Here is a 16,068-nt window from a genome sequence, read left to right as displayed (position 1 = left end):
CGGCTGAGTCGGTGCTGCCTTTTCCCCATCAGGGTTCCCTCCCTGAAGCCTTTTGAAAGGGCTAGGCCTGCCAGATCCAGACCCACAGATTATATATATATATATATATACACGTGAAGCTTCCTGCAACGACACTTAGCTTTCCCAAGTGTACAGAGTGCATGCACTTCTAATCTATTCTAAATCTCTAAATACTATTGGTTGCAGCCTCATAAATGATTTCATGACCACTAACAAGTGACAGCCCGTGCTCTGAAATGACGCAATCCTGGACCAGAGGTGTGTGGCTTGAAGAGGCAGGGGGTGGAGAGGTGGGGCAGGCAATGAATGCTGCCCAAACCTAAAAACCATGAAAAAAGCCTCTGTCTTCTGTCCTGATTCCTCTGACTCTGGCCTCCCTCCCGCACACCAGTCTCTCTAGGCCCTCTGCACCCCACCTCCTCTCCTCACCCACATCAAACAGATCTGCCTGTCCCTGCAGAGGTCACACTGGCTTCCTGCCTTGCTCCCCAGCTGAGAGACTGTCCAAGCGGGAAAGGTGGATGGAGGTGCCCCATGGGGAGAGGGCAGGCCCTTTTGAGCCCCTCTGTGGCAAAAGAGAGCTTCCCATCTGGGCAAAATCCTTGTGCTCGGGATCATACTCATTCCAGGGCACAGGTTCCTGTAGCCTAAGCTTTACTTTCCCGCCTTCCCCCACCACTCACTACCCCAGGTCTCCCCCAGAGCCTCATGTGGTTTGTACCTTCCTCTTCATGCACAGATGTACAGAAGGCACTGGCTGGACCAGGAGCTTGGGGCTGTGGCCCTGGCTCTGCCTTCCAATCTCTATCCTGATCTCAATCCCCCTCTGTCATCTCCCCTTTTCTCCCCTGCCTGATCCACTCCTACACAAGGGAAAGGTTTTCCCCAGAGACCTGCTGAAAAGAACCTGGCCCCAGGAGTGAGGAAGGCTCTCCAGCACCTTCTTGCAGCAGCCGTGTGATGATGGACACCTGCACCTCTCTGGATTCAGGTCCCTCAATTTGAGGATGAAAATAATATTGTACTTGTGTCTTCACAGATGATTTCAGAGGCCTCTTCAGACTTGAGGCACATGACAGCACTACCCCCCCTGTGCGGAGGGGGATGAATCAAAGCAGCCATGCCCGGACACATGCAGTGGCCAGGAGGCGGCCGGGACACAGCATCCCTGAGATGCCTCCTCCCAGTACCTTCTCAGCTGGGCTTGCCTGGTGCTGTTGGCCAAGGCGAGCTTTAATCCTTAGGAACTGAGCGCAATGCCACTGGAAGGCACCCTGTTTTCATTTTCTACCACCACTGTAACATAATTACAACAAACATAGTGGCTTAACACACAAATTTATTGTCTTCGACCTCTGGAGGTCAGAAGGCTGACAGGGATCTCACCAGGCTAAAATCTAAGTGTCATCAGGCCTGGGTTCCTTCCAGAGGCTCTAGAAGAGAAACTGTTTCTTCACCTTTTCCAGCTCCTAGAGGCCACCCACATTCTGTGGCTGGTGGCCTCTTCTCCCATTGCCAACTCTGCAATGGTGGATAGAGTCCTTACCTCACACAACCGTGACCTCCTGGGTCACACCTCCCGCTATCCCATAGATGTGACCCATCTCTCTTCTCTGGACCTGGGTCACACCTCCCGCTATCCCATAGATGTGACCCATCTCTCTTCTCTTGACCCCTTCTTCCACTTTAGAGGGACTCTTATGATTAGACCAGGCTCTCCTGATAACCCATGATAATGTCCCCATTTTAAGGTCATTAACTTCATCACAAACTTCAAAGTCTCTTTGGCCACAGGGGATAACATATTCACAGGTGCCAAGAATTAGGACGTGGCCATCTTTGGGGGCCACTGTTCTACCTACCAAAGGCCATTTGGAGCATATAGCCTACTGCCCTCATTATTCAAATGAGCAGACCCAATAGAGGAGGGGAGGGACTTACCTAACATCACACAGTGAATTCATGGCCATGCCAAAGCCACTCCCAAGCTTCCAGGCTCACAATTCCATTTGAAAATTCCATCTAGACCCACCAACATGATGCAAAGCAAGAAACATTGAAAGTGATCATTTGTCCAGACATTCCCAGGGCATGGAAGTCCCTCTCCTTAGACAGACACATGCCCCACTGCATCAGGCTGGAAAATGTACTTCTGGTGCCTAGACTGTCAGATGCAGAGGAACAGTGAGCATTCTCAGACTGCTCCCATCGAGGACAGAAACAAATGAAATGTCTGTTCAGTGAGTTGGGAATCTACTGGATACTTCTGCCTTGTTCCAGTTTAACAGTTCTGTAAATGTTTTTAAAATCTATAGCTAAAGTTGCAATTTGAACTTCTTCATTGGATTTCTGCCTTCCTTTCAAAAAAAAAAGAAAGAAAGAAACTTCAGATCAATTTGTGATGGAGCACAGAATATTCTAATGGGTTTGGATTGCCCCAAACCTCGCATATGTACCTGCCCCTTCCAATTTGGGGATTTTAGTTTTGTTCATTTTGGAGCAAATCTACATACTTAACCTGTTAAAGGGAAAAGGATAGGAAATTCAAGAGAGCAAATTAACAGCTCCGTGTACCAATCAGCTACTGATTGGTATTAGCCAGTTGTTAACTAAAGACACAGTTGTACACCTGAATTCTTGAGAGTGGTGGTGTATTCTCTTCTTATTTCCAACAAGTAGCCATGTGTGTAATCATTTCCTCAGTGAAGACCTGGAGACATTTGGTAGACAGAAGAGACTCAGGAACGTGTCACATTTTCGAGAGAGACCCAAATGATGACCAGAGGGCCAGGAGTTTAGAGCAGTCACAAGCCCAAACCACACATCGAATTATCAGTAATCTCAAAGAACCAAATCAATCATTCGATCCATCAAATAACAGCACATAACCTCAGAAACAGAATCAGTGGGGTTTGCTGCAGTTAGGGGCAGTGGGAGGAAAAAGCATTTCTGTGAGTAGCCATGCCAAGGACTGAGCTAGCTGCTTGCACACTGTTGCTTTGTTGTTTTTGGCAGAGAGAAGCGGAGTTATTTTATTTTCCTCTTTCCAGCTTGAAGCTATTTTTGTAAGAGTCTTTATCATGAACACGCCTAGTGAGAAAGGTTCACAGAGGGTCTCTGGAGAAAGGATCTTGGTGAGCGGGGAAGGAGGAACTCAGAGGCAGACACCACCCAGGGGTGTGATCTTGGTGGGTACCATGTTTGCTCAGGGGAGCTCAGCTCAGCCTGCCTGACCCTAGAGGCCCAAGGACCTGGGACCTCTTCCTCCACAAACTCCAAGATTTTAATTTAATTTTGAAAATTAATCTCGGAGCAAAGGCGAGGGCCTTCAGAAAGCACCAGTGAATGAGCTCCCCCATTATAGAATAGAGAAGGAGGCTCTGGGGGCCAAGGATGCTGCTGGCCCTGATCCATCACACCCAGAGCAACCCTATGCTGCTTGATTAGCTTCCTGGCTTAGCTGGGAAGCGGAAACACAGAAAGAACACAGGATCACTATTTATTTCAACTCCCATTGATTGACTGTCCATTATATGCTGGGAACTTGCCCCTAAGGAATTTATCATCTGAGCAGGGAATCCCGACAAGTAAACACACGACTATAAAGATGAACCCAGGTTCAGAAAACAAGAGAGCAGCACATGCCAAGCTTGCAGGTCAGGGAGTGCTAGAGAAGGGACACCGCCATGTAGGTCCAGGGAACCCAAGCAAAGAAGGGGAGGGGAAAACATCCAAAATACCACTTAGAGATTAGCAGGTGCAAAGGATGAGAGACGTGTCATGGCTGAAGCCCTTCAGCTCCTTCCCTTGCCCTCCAAGTGTCTATAAAGATACTTTCCAGCTGAGGGTTGATTTATTTAACAAATGGCTTTCTCCTCATTCATCTGAGACTCCTGGCACACGGAATCATTTTGTACTGGTATATTCCAAGGGCTAATAGGTTGGGTGCATTTGGAACCAGAAGTTCCCTGGGGAACAAGAAACAGATCAGTGGAAACCAATCCAGCCTGAGGATGGATGAGAGGAGGAGAGTCTTTTACTGATTCCATTTAACATTTGTGGAAATCTATGCTCACTGATTTTGCAAGAGCAAAGCAATAGTGGCAAAGGCTTTAAAGAGAGAGTTAAAGGATTGGGTCTCAGACCCATTTATGCTAAAAACTGACCATAGAACATTGGACAAGTTACCTCACTTCTCTGGACCTCAGTTTCCCCCTCTATATAAGAAGAGGGGGTGGAAAACGAAGAGACATCCTTTGGTGTGCCCCAACTTTAATGGTCTATGAGTATAAGCCAAGAAAGGGAATCAGGCATCCAAGCTAGTATTTAATGATGCCAGGTTTGGGGGGGCGGGAATTATGAGGATTAAATAAGCTAAGGTAAATACTTTCTCTCTTCTTTTTTCTTTCTGTAACACATTGATTCTTAATCTTGTGTGAATTCAAAGTAAGGTGAAAGCTAGGAACTCTCTCTCCCCAGGAAAAAAAATGCACATGGTCATGAAAATATATATGCAATTTTGCATTTTATTTCAGGAGGGTTATGGACTCCCCCTCCCCCAGAGCCCATCTGTGATCCTCTAGGGCTGCTCTGAGGTAGAAAAAGACTCCCTGGTCCAGAAGGTGCTGACCCTTCTCCCACAAAAGAACCACAGCCCCACAAAGAGCAACCAACATTTCTTCTCCTAAATTGACATAATGGCTGTCATTTTTCAATTTGCAGGAGGGAAAAAGGAAAGATAGATAGGATTTGATCAATTTCAAGTCTCTCCTCCTATAATTTTTTTAAACCTTTGGCACCTGCTGCAGCTTGTATGCAAATGAGCTCCCACAGATGGCAAAATGAATGAGCGAGCAGAAAATGAATATGAACAGAGAACCTTAAGATGTGATTTCATAAAATTATTTTATGTGTGCAGTGATTTTGAGGGCTGAGGAGACCTACAGACATAGAAAGCAACCCGCAGCATCGCTTGGCATACATCCCCGTGGCCTGGTTCTTGGAACGTAACCATTGACCCCACTATGAACATGCATGAAATGCATGCCTCATGTTCTCGGCTGCTGTTAAGCCCCAGATACACAGCACTGTTGACATCTCACTCATTCCTGAGCAGGAAGGTAATGATGCTTTTTCTTTAAAAGACGAAACAACAACAACAACAAAACAGCTTTTGATAATGACCGCAAGTGATGCTTTGGGATGGGGAATTAGGATCTCCTGTCTCCTTGAAGCTACCCTCCATGCCTCTGCCTCTGAAGGAAGTGGCTGACATGACTGACTTATCACCATCATGGGCCATTTGTCTTTTTCTTTTAAGATTTTATTTATTGATTCATGAGAGACACAGAGAGAGAGAGGCAGAGACACAGGCAGAGGGAGAAGCAGGCTCCATGCAGGGAGCCTGACGTGGGACTCAGTCCCGGGACTCCAGGATCACGCCCTGGGCCGAAGGCAGGCACTAAACCGCTGAACCACCCAGGGATCCCCACCATCATGGGCCATTTGTCTTTAGTGGAATCCAGATTTGTGGTTTCCTTTCAAAAGGAATTATAAAATGGGCCCAAGACAAAGTGACTGGTGGGCACCAGAGCATACCCAATGTAACCAGCCTTAGAGGCAAGAGGTCAAAGAACAGCTCGAAGAAGATATCCCAGCACCAGGCAAGGTCTCTGTCCAGAATACTTCACTCCATTGGCATTTTCTGTGTGCCCACCATGTGCCAGGCACTGTGAGTTCATATACTAAGAAGACACAGTCCCAAGGTCTCAGAGTCTAGTTGGGTAGAGGTGGGCAACAGATGTACATGCAAGAACCTGAATAGTAAACAAGCTATGCTGAAGGTGCATGAGGCACAGTACACTAGGTCTGTCTGCCAGGCTGAGGTGGTGTGGGTTTTGGCCAAAGCCTTGAGAGATGGGTGGGAATTGTCTGGCAGGCAAATACCTGAGCAAAATCTTAGAGGCACAGGAGAATTCGGAGGGTCTGGGGAAGGACAGAATGGGACTGGGCTGTCTCTCTGCTGCCCTCTCTCCACTGTGCCTTCCCATCCTTGGGGTCCAGCCCCCTAGAGTACATGGGCTAGTTGAGCTATGAAGACTGCCAAGGACAAAGAAGACTTTGGAATCCAATGGCTCCATCTGAATCCCAGCTCCACCAGCTGCACTATGTTGGTCAAACTCTAGAACTTCTCTGGACTCAGTTTCCTCCTAAAAATGATGGTGACCTACTTCCCAAGCACGCTGTGAGGTTAGTGAGATTAACTACAGAAAGTGCCAATGCTTGACACATGGATAGAGATGATGAAACCCATCCTATTAGCCAACTGCATGGACAGTGACTGCCACTGAAGCATCAAGAAGGATCCCTGGCCCGTAGTAGGATAGAAGTTTGTGCTCCATTTGTAATGTTGGCCACAGGCAGGAAGTGGTGACACATATGCTACCCCAGAGAAGGTGTCCAGTAAATGCTGGACCCCATCTGACCAGGCCAACCTCCCACTCTGGAAGCTTCAGGCCAGTGCCATATCCAGCTGAAAGGGTGAGTCTTATAGGCAGAGCACAGGGACCCAGCCCAAGAAGAGTGCTCAGCAGAGCCTTCCTCACCTGCCAAGAGTCTCTGCCTGCATCACCTGTACCTACAGGTAGAGAAGGGGCAGTACCTAGGTAGCTAATCATCCCCAGTTAGCACAAAAGATCTAGAAAAGCCCACTTCCCATTGGTCTCCTGGAGTCAAAGTAGCCAAGAATGAGGTGGCTTGGACTAAAAGAGTGACAATAATGCACTTCATTCTCCCTGTATTCTGTAGAAATCTCTGCCACCTGTCCAAACGGTTCCCCTTCTCCTTCTGCTCCTTCTTCCCCTCTCCTCTTCCTCCTCCTTAGCAAACTGTATTGAGGATGTGGCACAGGCAACCCAAGTACACCCAGTCACCAGGACAGGTAGGACATACCCCAGGCCCCACGCTGTGCCAGGCCCCTGTACTGGGTGACTCACTGCTCTATATCATGTGATCAGTGCAATATTGCAAGGTGGCTTTTATCTGCTCCCCTCATCCCTGAGGACCACTGAGGCTCAGAGGAGTGGAGTGACTTTCCCAAGTTCAGGCAGCCAGAATAAGAGGGGAAAAAAAAAAAAAACTTTGTGCCAGCTTTTCCCAAATCGTGCTGAACTTCCTCTGTAAGACATGGCTAAGGGGGAATTAAGTGGAATTTGGATGAAAACCAGCCAGGTTGGTCCTACTGAGAGGTAGAAAGTCTCCCCAAGAGGGCTCAGGAGGGTCAATAGGTGCATCTGGAGGGAGTCTAGGGCCTGACACACAGCTGGTACTTAAGACCATTGCATAAACTGCTAACCTATTGAAGAGGTATCAGGGCTTATTACTGATTCTGCAAACACGAGCTGACTGCTCACCATTCATTCTTTCATGCACCAGTCATGCATTCATTCATTCACTGAGAACCCACTATGTACCAGTCACTATTCCAAATGCTGGAAATAGAAGGAACAGACACATTTCCTGCTCTCGTGGTGCTTACTATCTAGCATAAGGAGACTGAAAAGGGGATTCATGTAAATTCACATGTGCATGAAATAATCTCAGACAGTAATACACACTACGGTGGTAAGATAGTGACAAGAGGGGAGAAGAGCTTCTCTCAGCTATGGCAGTCAGAGAAGTTAATCTGAGGATGTGAAATTGAGACAAGAGCTGGCTGAAGACAAAGGAATAGCCACTCAAGGATCTAAGGAAATGGTATTTCAGGAAGACAAAGGGCAGGTTGAAAGCCCTGCTGTGAAAACAAGCATGTTGATTGTCTGGAGTAAATGAATGGGAAGAATGGCAGGGGATGGTGAAAGGTAGGAAGCAGCATACTACACTTGGGGATACCAGAGGCACAAACCAACCAGAGTAAAAGTTTCTGAACAGTTGAGAAATGAATTGGTAGATGTCAGCTGAGCCTGGCTTGTGAAAGATCTTGTGTACCAAGCCAAGGACCTTGCACTTTAACCTGAAGATAAGAAAAATCATTGTAGCTTGAATGTAAGGAAGTAACAAGGTGGAAAGCTCATTGGGAGGGAGGAACTAGGATGGCAAGGGACACCCTTATGAGGCCATTGCAATTGCCCTAGGAAAGAAGTGACTGGGGCTTGAGTTAAAGCAGTGGTATCTGGGACAGACAGGAGAGATAGATATTAAAAAGGTAAAAGAGGCAGGGGTGGCTCAGTCAGTTAAACAGTTTCCCTTGGCTCAGGTCACAATCCAGGGTCTTAAGCATAGAGCCCCACATGGGGCTCCCTGTTTCTTCTCCCTCTGCTCCTCCCCACTCCTGCTCATGTTCTCTCTGTCTCTCAAATAAATGAATAAAATACTTTTTTTAAAAAAGTAATAGAGGCAGGACATAATGAACAATGGAATGTGGAGTGAGAACGTGACATGGAAGCAAGGAGATGCCAGGAGCTAACCCAGTTACTCAGTCTGAGAACATCACTTAGAAACTGGGACTTCCAAGTGGACCTGTAGACCATTTAACCCTCATGCACAAGTGAGGGCTGTCTCCTGGATTTTCCTCTTCCATCTCCATCTGCTCTTGGTCTACCCCCTAGCCCAGGGCTCCAGGATCCCTTGTCAAGGCCTGAGCCCTACCCAGCCCCATTTTGACAGGCCCTGAAGCCATCATGCCTGCCTAGAGCCTCCAAATCCTTTTAACTACTCTTGCTTTGATTCCAAGGGTTTCACCATCTACTTCTGAGTAAATGGGACCCACTGGAGCAATCAGCTGATTGCAAGCAATGGAAACCTAAAGTGAAGTGGAAACAGTTATGAATCACCCAGAGATAATGAGCCAGGGGTCTCTGGCTAGGTGAGGGAGAGAGTGGACTGCAGGTGACCCAGGACAACTACCTCTCAGCAAAGTACAGTGACCTGAGCACATAGAATCATATGGACCTGGGTGCAAATTTATCTCTTATAAGCCTCTGTTTCCTTATCTGTAGAATGGGGAGAATAAGGGACTTCCATCATAGTAATGTTCTAGGGTCTGGATTAGATGATGCATGGCACATGGTAGGCACACAGTGTTGCTTTAATATTAAAAAGAGAATACGTCCCTATGACTTCATGAAAATGAATCAATTCTTCGTTGATCCCCAGACCCCCAACTCTCAGCAAGGACTTGCTTCTTCACCACTGTCCACTTGCATGAGCAGCTCTCAAGTTTTAGCATCACCTTGACTTGGAGGCAAAAGCTCCACTGGGAGGCAGAACCAAAAGCCAGGGTGGGACACAAGGCAGGGTCAGCTCTGCTCAGCTCTGCTCAGCTCTGCTCTGCCCAACACCAGACCAGCAGTGGAAAGAAACTGGCCTACCTCACCAGCTGTGGACACTTAGCCACACCTCTGCTGTTTGCTGACCAGTGGATCTGGAGATGGCAGGTCCATGGGAAGGGGTGGTAGACATTAATCTCTCCTCCCTGGGAAGCACTAACCATGCCTGAGAACTGCAGGGTTCTCTGAGTCCTTTCCAGAAAATCTACAATCTCAACTCAGGGCTCAGCCTCTCAGACATCACCTCAGTTGCTTCTCTGCTACCACATCCACAGTGATCGATCCTGAGATTGCCCACCATCCTCCTTCAGATATAGTCCATCCCAAGGGACCTGAGACATGCGCTAGAAGTTAATGGAAGACAGGGCTGCCTCCTTCTGAGCTTCCCACATATTGAGGGAGGCAGAGAAGTGCGGTGTGCTGCCTGAAAGCCACCCACACCCTCCCCCCAACCCTCCAGCTCCCAGCAATGGTCAGCAGTAGCCGGGGAAACTTCCTTTCCTAGGCTGGGTTGGCCACGAGCACTTGAATTTCCTGACTCTAGAGGACACTGGAGAGCAGGGTGCGACTCTCCTGAAGCCCAGGTGGTGTCTCCACTGCAGATGCACCACCCCATGGCTCCTGCCAGGATGTTAGTGGTCTCCAGGGGAAGAGCCAAGGCCCTGTGGCCACCATTTGTGACCAGAGCCACAGAAAACAAATGTCCCAAGGACCTTCCCAAATAAGCCAGGTGTACACATCAGACCCAGGTAAGGTTGCCAGACAAAATACAGTGCACATTTTTTTTTTTTTTGCAAGAGACAGAAAGAGCACATGCATGCACAAGTTGTGGCAGGGAGAGCGGGTCACAGAGAGAGGGAGAGAGAGAATCCCAAGCAGGATTGGAGCTCAGTGCAAAGCTCAATGTGGGGCTTGATCTCACAACCCTGAGCCAAAATCAACAGTCCAAGACTTGGGGCGCCGGGGTGGCTCAGTTGGTTGAGCACCTAACTCTTGATTTTGGCTCAGATCATTAACTCAGGGTCATGCTAGCCAGCTTCCATCTCTCAGAATATCTCCCCCCACATCACCTGCATATTTTTCTTTTTTTTAAAGATTTTATTTATTTATTCATGAGAAACACAGAGAGAGGGGGGGGGCAGACACATAGGCAGAGGGAGAAGCAGGCTCCACACAGGGAGCCCGATGTGGGACTCGATCCTGGGTCTCCAGGATCACATCCTGGGCTGTAGGCGACGCTAACCGTACAGCCACCTGGGGATCCCCCACCTGCACATTTTTCATTCCTGTCTTATGCTGCCCCCAAAATTCTCCCAACTAGAGATTGAGTTAGGTTGATACAAATTCTCTCATATTGGTGTCTATTTGACGATCCTTTCTCGTGCCTAGTTGAGATGAGTTAGAAGGAGGGACTAAGAATTTCATTTCTGAGACATAATTTTGTAGGATATAACTGTTGAGGGCTAAGAGGATGGAGAAGTGAACTTGGTGGGGTTGGGGGAGGAATGGACAGGATACAGCGTGAGCTCAGTTCATTCTTGGGAGGCAGGCTCTGATGGCAGGGAGAGTGCCTGGGAAAAACTTGCTCAATTAAAAAAATTATCTGTGGGGGTGCCTGGGTGCTCAGTCCATTAAGCAACAAACTCTTGGTTTTGGCTCAGGTCATGATCTCAGTGTTGTGGGATCAAGTTCCATATCAGGCTCTGTGCTCATCATGGAGTCTGCTTGAGATTCTCTCTCTTCCTCTCCCTCTGCCCCTCCTTGCCCTGCATATGCATGCTTCCTCTCTCTAAAATAAACAAATCTTAAAAAAAAAAAAAAAAAGTCAGTTGCTTAACCGACTGAGCCACCCAGGTGCCTCAAACAATCGTTTTTTAATATAAGTGTGTCCCATGCAATACTGGGGACACACGTATAGTAAAACTTACTTGTTGTGTATCTAAAATTCAAATTTAACTCAGGCATCCTGTTTTGGTTATCATTGTTTGTTGTTTGTTTGTTTGGCCAAATCCAGCAAACCTACCTTTTACCAGGTAAAAGTCTAAGAAACTCTACCAAGTGTGGACAAGGGAGGTACTGACCCTCCCCACTCCCGCCCCACCCCAGGTCTCCAGGAATGGAGGTAGGGCTTCCATGGTAGGCTTTTTGGAGCCCATCTGGAGCCCAGCCCAGGTGGACAGGCGAAGAAACTTTGACACACCACCTGGAAACACAGGGATAGGTGAGAATCACACTTATGTTAGACTATACTTTATTGGTCGGCTTGTCTTCCCAAGCCTGGATCAGAAACCAAACCACATCTCCCAGCCTGCTGTGTGTGGCCTGGTCCATCCACAGAGGATCCTACAAGTCACAGCCATCCACCCAGTCGGTGAGGTCCTTGCCCTGGCAGTGACGCCTCCAGGCCTCCCTGAGGATGGAGGATGGGGAAGAGGAGAAACCAAATCAGCTGCAGCCTTCAGTTCCTACTCAGAGAAGAACAGGGAGGAGGCATGGGCTCTAAACCAGAAGTGAGGTGAGGAAAGCAGCTAGTAAGGGAAAGAGGGACTAGTAAACTCCATTAACTAGCAAAGAACCCCCTACACGAAGTAAAAAAGGAAGACAATGGCCCTTCAAATGTCATCTGTCTAGACTCATTTTACCAATGGAGATACAGGGTAATTTGTTGCAGTTTACCCGGAAGTCCGTAGCAAAGGCCTGGACTCCTGGGGTCCAGAGCCCCTGACCATGCTCTTTTCCTACACCGTGCTTCTTCTGCTGACAGTCATGCCACCTTACCAGTGTACAGCCCTTTACAGTCTGCATAGCACTGTCACATCCATCCCTCGTTCATCTGCACTCCACCCCACCCCCGGAAGCCCTATAACTAGATTAGGAAGATACTGAGTTCCCTATATTCCCAATGAATCGCTGAGACTCAGATGCAAAATTACTTGCCCAAGATCCACAGCTAATAAATGACAGAACTGCAGTCACACCCACTTCTCCTTGGCTACCAATCCAGGTCTTTCAATTGTTGGTAACTATAGCTTATAGGCTCTTTCAGGACCATTACCTTGCTCCATCAACACACTAGCATCATGAGGAAGATAAGCAAGATCCTGGGGTCCTGGGGTCCAAGTTCTCAGGGGTTCCAAACTTTGGTAATTCCACGATGTCAATGTCAAAGGGACCAATGACCAAGAGTGCCCCTAGAGGACCTCCACAGATCCATCAATGAGGTGTGGTCAGCTGGCTTGTTTGCCTCTCCCATTAGACTGTGAGACCCTTGAGAGCAAGGAATCGGACCTCAGCCTCTCTGAAGGCCACGCAGCACAGAGCCTGGCACAGACCAGTTCCCAGTGTGTGCAGGTGGGGGGAATAAAGAGTACGCTTTCTCCTTTCTGGGACCACTGCCTGTTATTAGCCTCAACCACTTCTCAGGAGTTACACCTGCCACAAATTTATACCCAGTGTACAAAAGAGAGCTGTTCTTTGATGCAACCCAACAGGACCTGTTTCCTCCAGCCCGGGGTGGCACCCTCAAGGCCTCAAGCCCTTAGACTCCTGCCAAGCCTGCACTCACTCATCCTGATCTTATAGCTACGCATTACATCCTGCTGAGCCTGCCTCACTCCAGATTCAGTTCCTAGGGCATCAACTGTTCTCAAACCAACACACCTCCAAAGCTGTGGCCATGCTCAAAGCACATCTCAGACCTTCTCTAGATTGACAGTCATTTCTGCCTCCTCCTCTCCCTCACTGCCACATAGCACCTATCCCCAGGCCTCCTGCACAGTCCCTCCTAGCCAACCCCTCTCCTATCCATCAGCCATGCAATTGTCCTAGTGCAAACCCTGGGTCTCTCACCCAGACTCCTGCAAAGGCTTCCCTATCATGAACCTGCCTCTCGTCTCCTGCTCTTCTCTCTGCTCCTGGGCTGATATTCACTGCCTCTCAAACTCCTTTACCTGCCTTGTGATGATCACACCTGTCTGTGGTTCCAGGAGCCACCGGAGTATCTTACTCTTCCCACATCCTGGCCCTGCTGGTCTCCCATCCAGAAATATGAGGAAAGGGAGGTTGGAGACTAAGCAGTGAGACGCCCCTCAGGGGACGCTATAGGGCCACTGGCTCGGACACCCCTCTGGGAACCAAAGATCTAGTCCAGTGGCCCATGGGATGCTCATCCAACTCCCATGCCTGTGAGCATGGCTGCTCCAAAGGCCATCTTGTGGGAAAGAGGCAGGAAAAGAGAAGGCTGACAGGGTGAGGCTCTAGAACACCTCTCCCCATGCTTCAAGCCGGGAATCGCTTCTGTTGTACATCTTGGGCTTTTCTACAAAAGTTAGTTTAGAGGAAGATGCCACAGTTAAACAAGCAGGCAAACAAGGTTGACTAGACCCAGGTCTAGCAGACCTGTAAGTGGGCATCCTAACATAGGCCTATCGGAGAAAAGCCAGGTGCAGCATCATGAGCTCCTGTCAATTGCTTACCCTCCCTGACACTTGGTGTGTTGCCTATAAATACTTCAGTGACGGTAACCCCTATGGCCAAAAGTTGTGGGAAGGTCAGAATGGGAAGCAATGGAATGGTGGCTAGGACAAAATGAGAACTCAGGAAAGATTAGTTCCCTGCTGTTTTCCACCAGTCCTGGCCACATCGGCTGGGGTCGGGTGGGGGGTGGGGGGTGCGCGGTGGGGCTCTAGCCCAGGTCACTTACCAGCTGGCCAGACCTTGGGGCTGTTGAGTGATCTTCATGGCACAGATAACAGTATCCTTAAGGTTAGGATTCAACAAGTCTGGGGTGGGAGGAGAGAAACATGATGAAAGAACAGGGGACAGAGCTGGACATCCAGAGTCTATCTATTTCTCCCTGCCTCTCTCTCTCTCTCTCTCTCTCTCTCTCACACACACACACACACACACACACACACACACACACGTGCACATACACCCTGCTCCATCCTAAACTCAACCCGGTCTCTCAATCCCTCTGGAAACACAGATATCATCAGTCCATCACCCTCTCCCCACACTCCTAAAGCTCTCAGAACAGTCTTCCGTCCAGGACCCCAAGTCAGACAGATGGAGGACCCACACTCACCATTTGTCCCATCCCACTCTCCTTGGTAGGCCCAGAAGGTGGTGGGGGATCCCCACCCAGAGATAATAGCAAGGGTAGAAGCAAAGACTGGTCCAGGGGGGCTGCCTGGGGCTCAGGCCCAGCCTACCAGAGCAGTACACCTGGCACACATTGGGGACCTCTGTGTTGAGATTTTTGCACCACTTCCGGCTGTTGATCTGGAAAATGCCGTTGTTAGTACTCCCATCAGCCTCATGGTCCACGGCAGCTGTGTTGAAGCCACTTGTGAAGTATGCAAGACAGACCCCTGCGTAGGGTGGAGACGCAGGCCTGAGGGTCAGGTGACCAAGGGTGGCACAGACGAGGGGGCCCCACACGACCTCCTCGGAGTGTCACTCCTGCTTCAAGGTGGTCAGGGCAGCCATCCTCCTGCCTGCTCCCCAAGTGACTCCAGCATGGCTCAGAGGTGCAAGGGACTCACTCGGGGTCACCACAGCTACCAAGCAGCAAGAGTCAAGCTTGTCCCTTGGGCTTCCTAACTCCTAGACCAGCCTTCCCACTGTCTCACAGCTCAGCGCGCAGTGAGGCCCAGGAAATCTTTGTGGGACAAATGAACAAGAGCTAGATCTTTAGAGGCAAAATGAGAGACACACAGGTGAGAGCTGGCAAGGGGGCTACAATTAGCCAAAAATGAGTCTAGATGTGGCTGGACCTCACAGCTTCCCGAAACTACCAGCAACTATTACTATAGACTACAGTCTATTATTGGTTGATTAGAATAGAATACAGTCTATTATTGGTCTATTACTGGTTGATTCAGTTTACCCGAAACCTCAATGGGAATGCCTTACCTCTTGGCTGCCATATGATTAGAGAACTAAGTGATTCTGTCTCTTTGGCCACCAGAGTATCTCACCCTTCCCTATCTCACTGTTGACTTTAGCAGCGGGGGCAGGGGAGGGACATGCTGATTGGTCTGCCTAGGACCTGCCTCTTAGGTATTTAACTTGCCCTGAACATTGTCTACCCACAGGATCCACACCCCTGATGTCCAAAGGAGGGCTGAGGCTCAGAAAACTTCCAAGACCACACCCTCTGAGTGAGAGCTGGGGGGGGCGGGGGGGAGCGTGGGGGCGGCAGTGACTGGGGGTGGGGAGCAGTTCTCACAGTCAGCCAGGGTGTATCCCCGGTATCCCTCCATGCCGAAATCTTGGAGCACTTTGGCCAGCTCGCAGCGACTGTAGACCCTGGCTTGGCTGGAGGTGAGCAGGCAGCCGAGCAGAGAGGCAAAGGCCAGCAACATGCTGCCCGGTGGGCACAGATGCCCTCTGGGAGCCCAGCTCCTGGCTTCCATGCAGGCGTCGGAGGCACAGCCCCCGCCACGCTGGCTCACAGCTGGGTTTTGAGATGGCAGGCAGCTCAACAGCCCTGGTCCACCACTCACAGAAGGTTACCCTTGGGAGAAAGAGAAAAGCAGGGCCTGAGTGTACCCTGGGGAAAGGCAAGAAGGCTCCAACACGGGAAACCAGCCCCCTCACAGCCCTGATGAAGCATCAGCCAGGAGAGGGTTCCCTGAGGCCGACTCCCCTAAATCATGCTTTACACCTGCCCCTGCAGCTGAGAGGAGGAGGAAGAGAAATGGGGAAGAAAACAAAC

At 49.3% G+C, this 16,068-nt stretch overlaps 1 protein-coding gene across 1 annotated transcript; it reads right to left on the bottom strand.

Annotated features, from left to right (window-relative positions):
- Positions 1 to 11,690: 11,690 nt before the first annotated feature.
- Positions 11,691 to 15,856, bottom strand: SPACA3 (sperm acrosome associated 3). Its single transcript, XM_041724160.1, has 4 exons — positions 15,580 to 15,856; positions 14,561 to 14,719; positions 14,050 to 14,128; positions 11,691 to 11,757 (listed from the first exon to the last, which is right to left on the bottom strand). The coding sequence occupies exons 1-4, from the start codon at positions 15,764 to 15,766 to the stop codon at positions 11,691 to 11,693; spliced, it is 492 nt and encodes a 163-aa protein (XP_041580094.1). The 5' UTR covers positions 15,767 to 15,856.
- Positions 15,857 to 16,068: the final 212 nt, after the last annotated feature.

Source organism: Vulpes lagopus, chromosome 12, assembly GCF_018345385.1.
Source record: "Vulpes lagopus strain Blue_001 chromosome 12, ASM1834538v1, whole genome shotgun sequence".
NCBI lineage: Eukaryota > Metazoa > Chordata > Mammalia > Carnivora > Canidae > Vulpes > Vulpes lagopus.
The sequence above is the reverse complement of the archived record's forward strand: the minus strand, read 5'-3'. Positions and strand labels throughout refer to the sequence as shown.

What these genes read in the sequence shown, in the direction of transcription:
- SPACA3 (XM_041724160.1), bottom strand. Translation starts at nt 15,766, where the DNA reads ATGGAAGCCAGGAGCTGGGCTCCCAGAGGGCATCTGTGCCCACCGGGC. An exon ending in GTGCCAGGTGTACTGCTCTG is followed by an intron (nt 14,129 to 14,560) that starts GTAGGCTGGGCC and finishes CTCCCACCCCAG; the next exon opens with ACTTGTTGAATCCTAACCTT. An exon ending in CCCCAAGGTCTGGCCAGCTG is followed by an intron (nt 11,758 to 14,049) that starts GTAAGTGACCTG and finishes CTCCATCCTCAG; the next exon opens with GGAGGCCTGGAGGCGTCACT.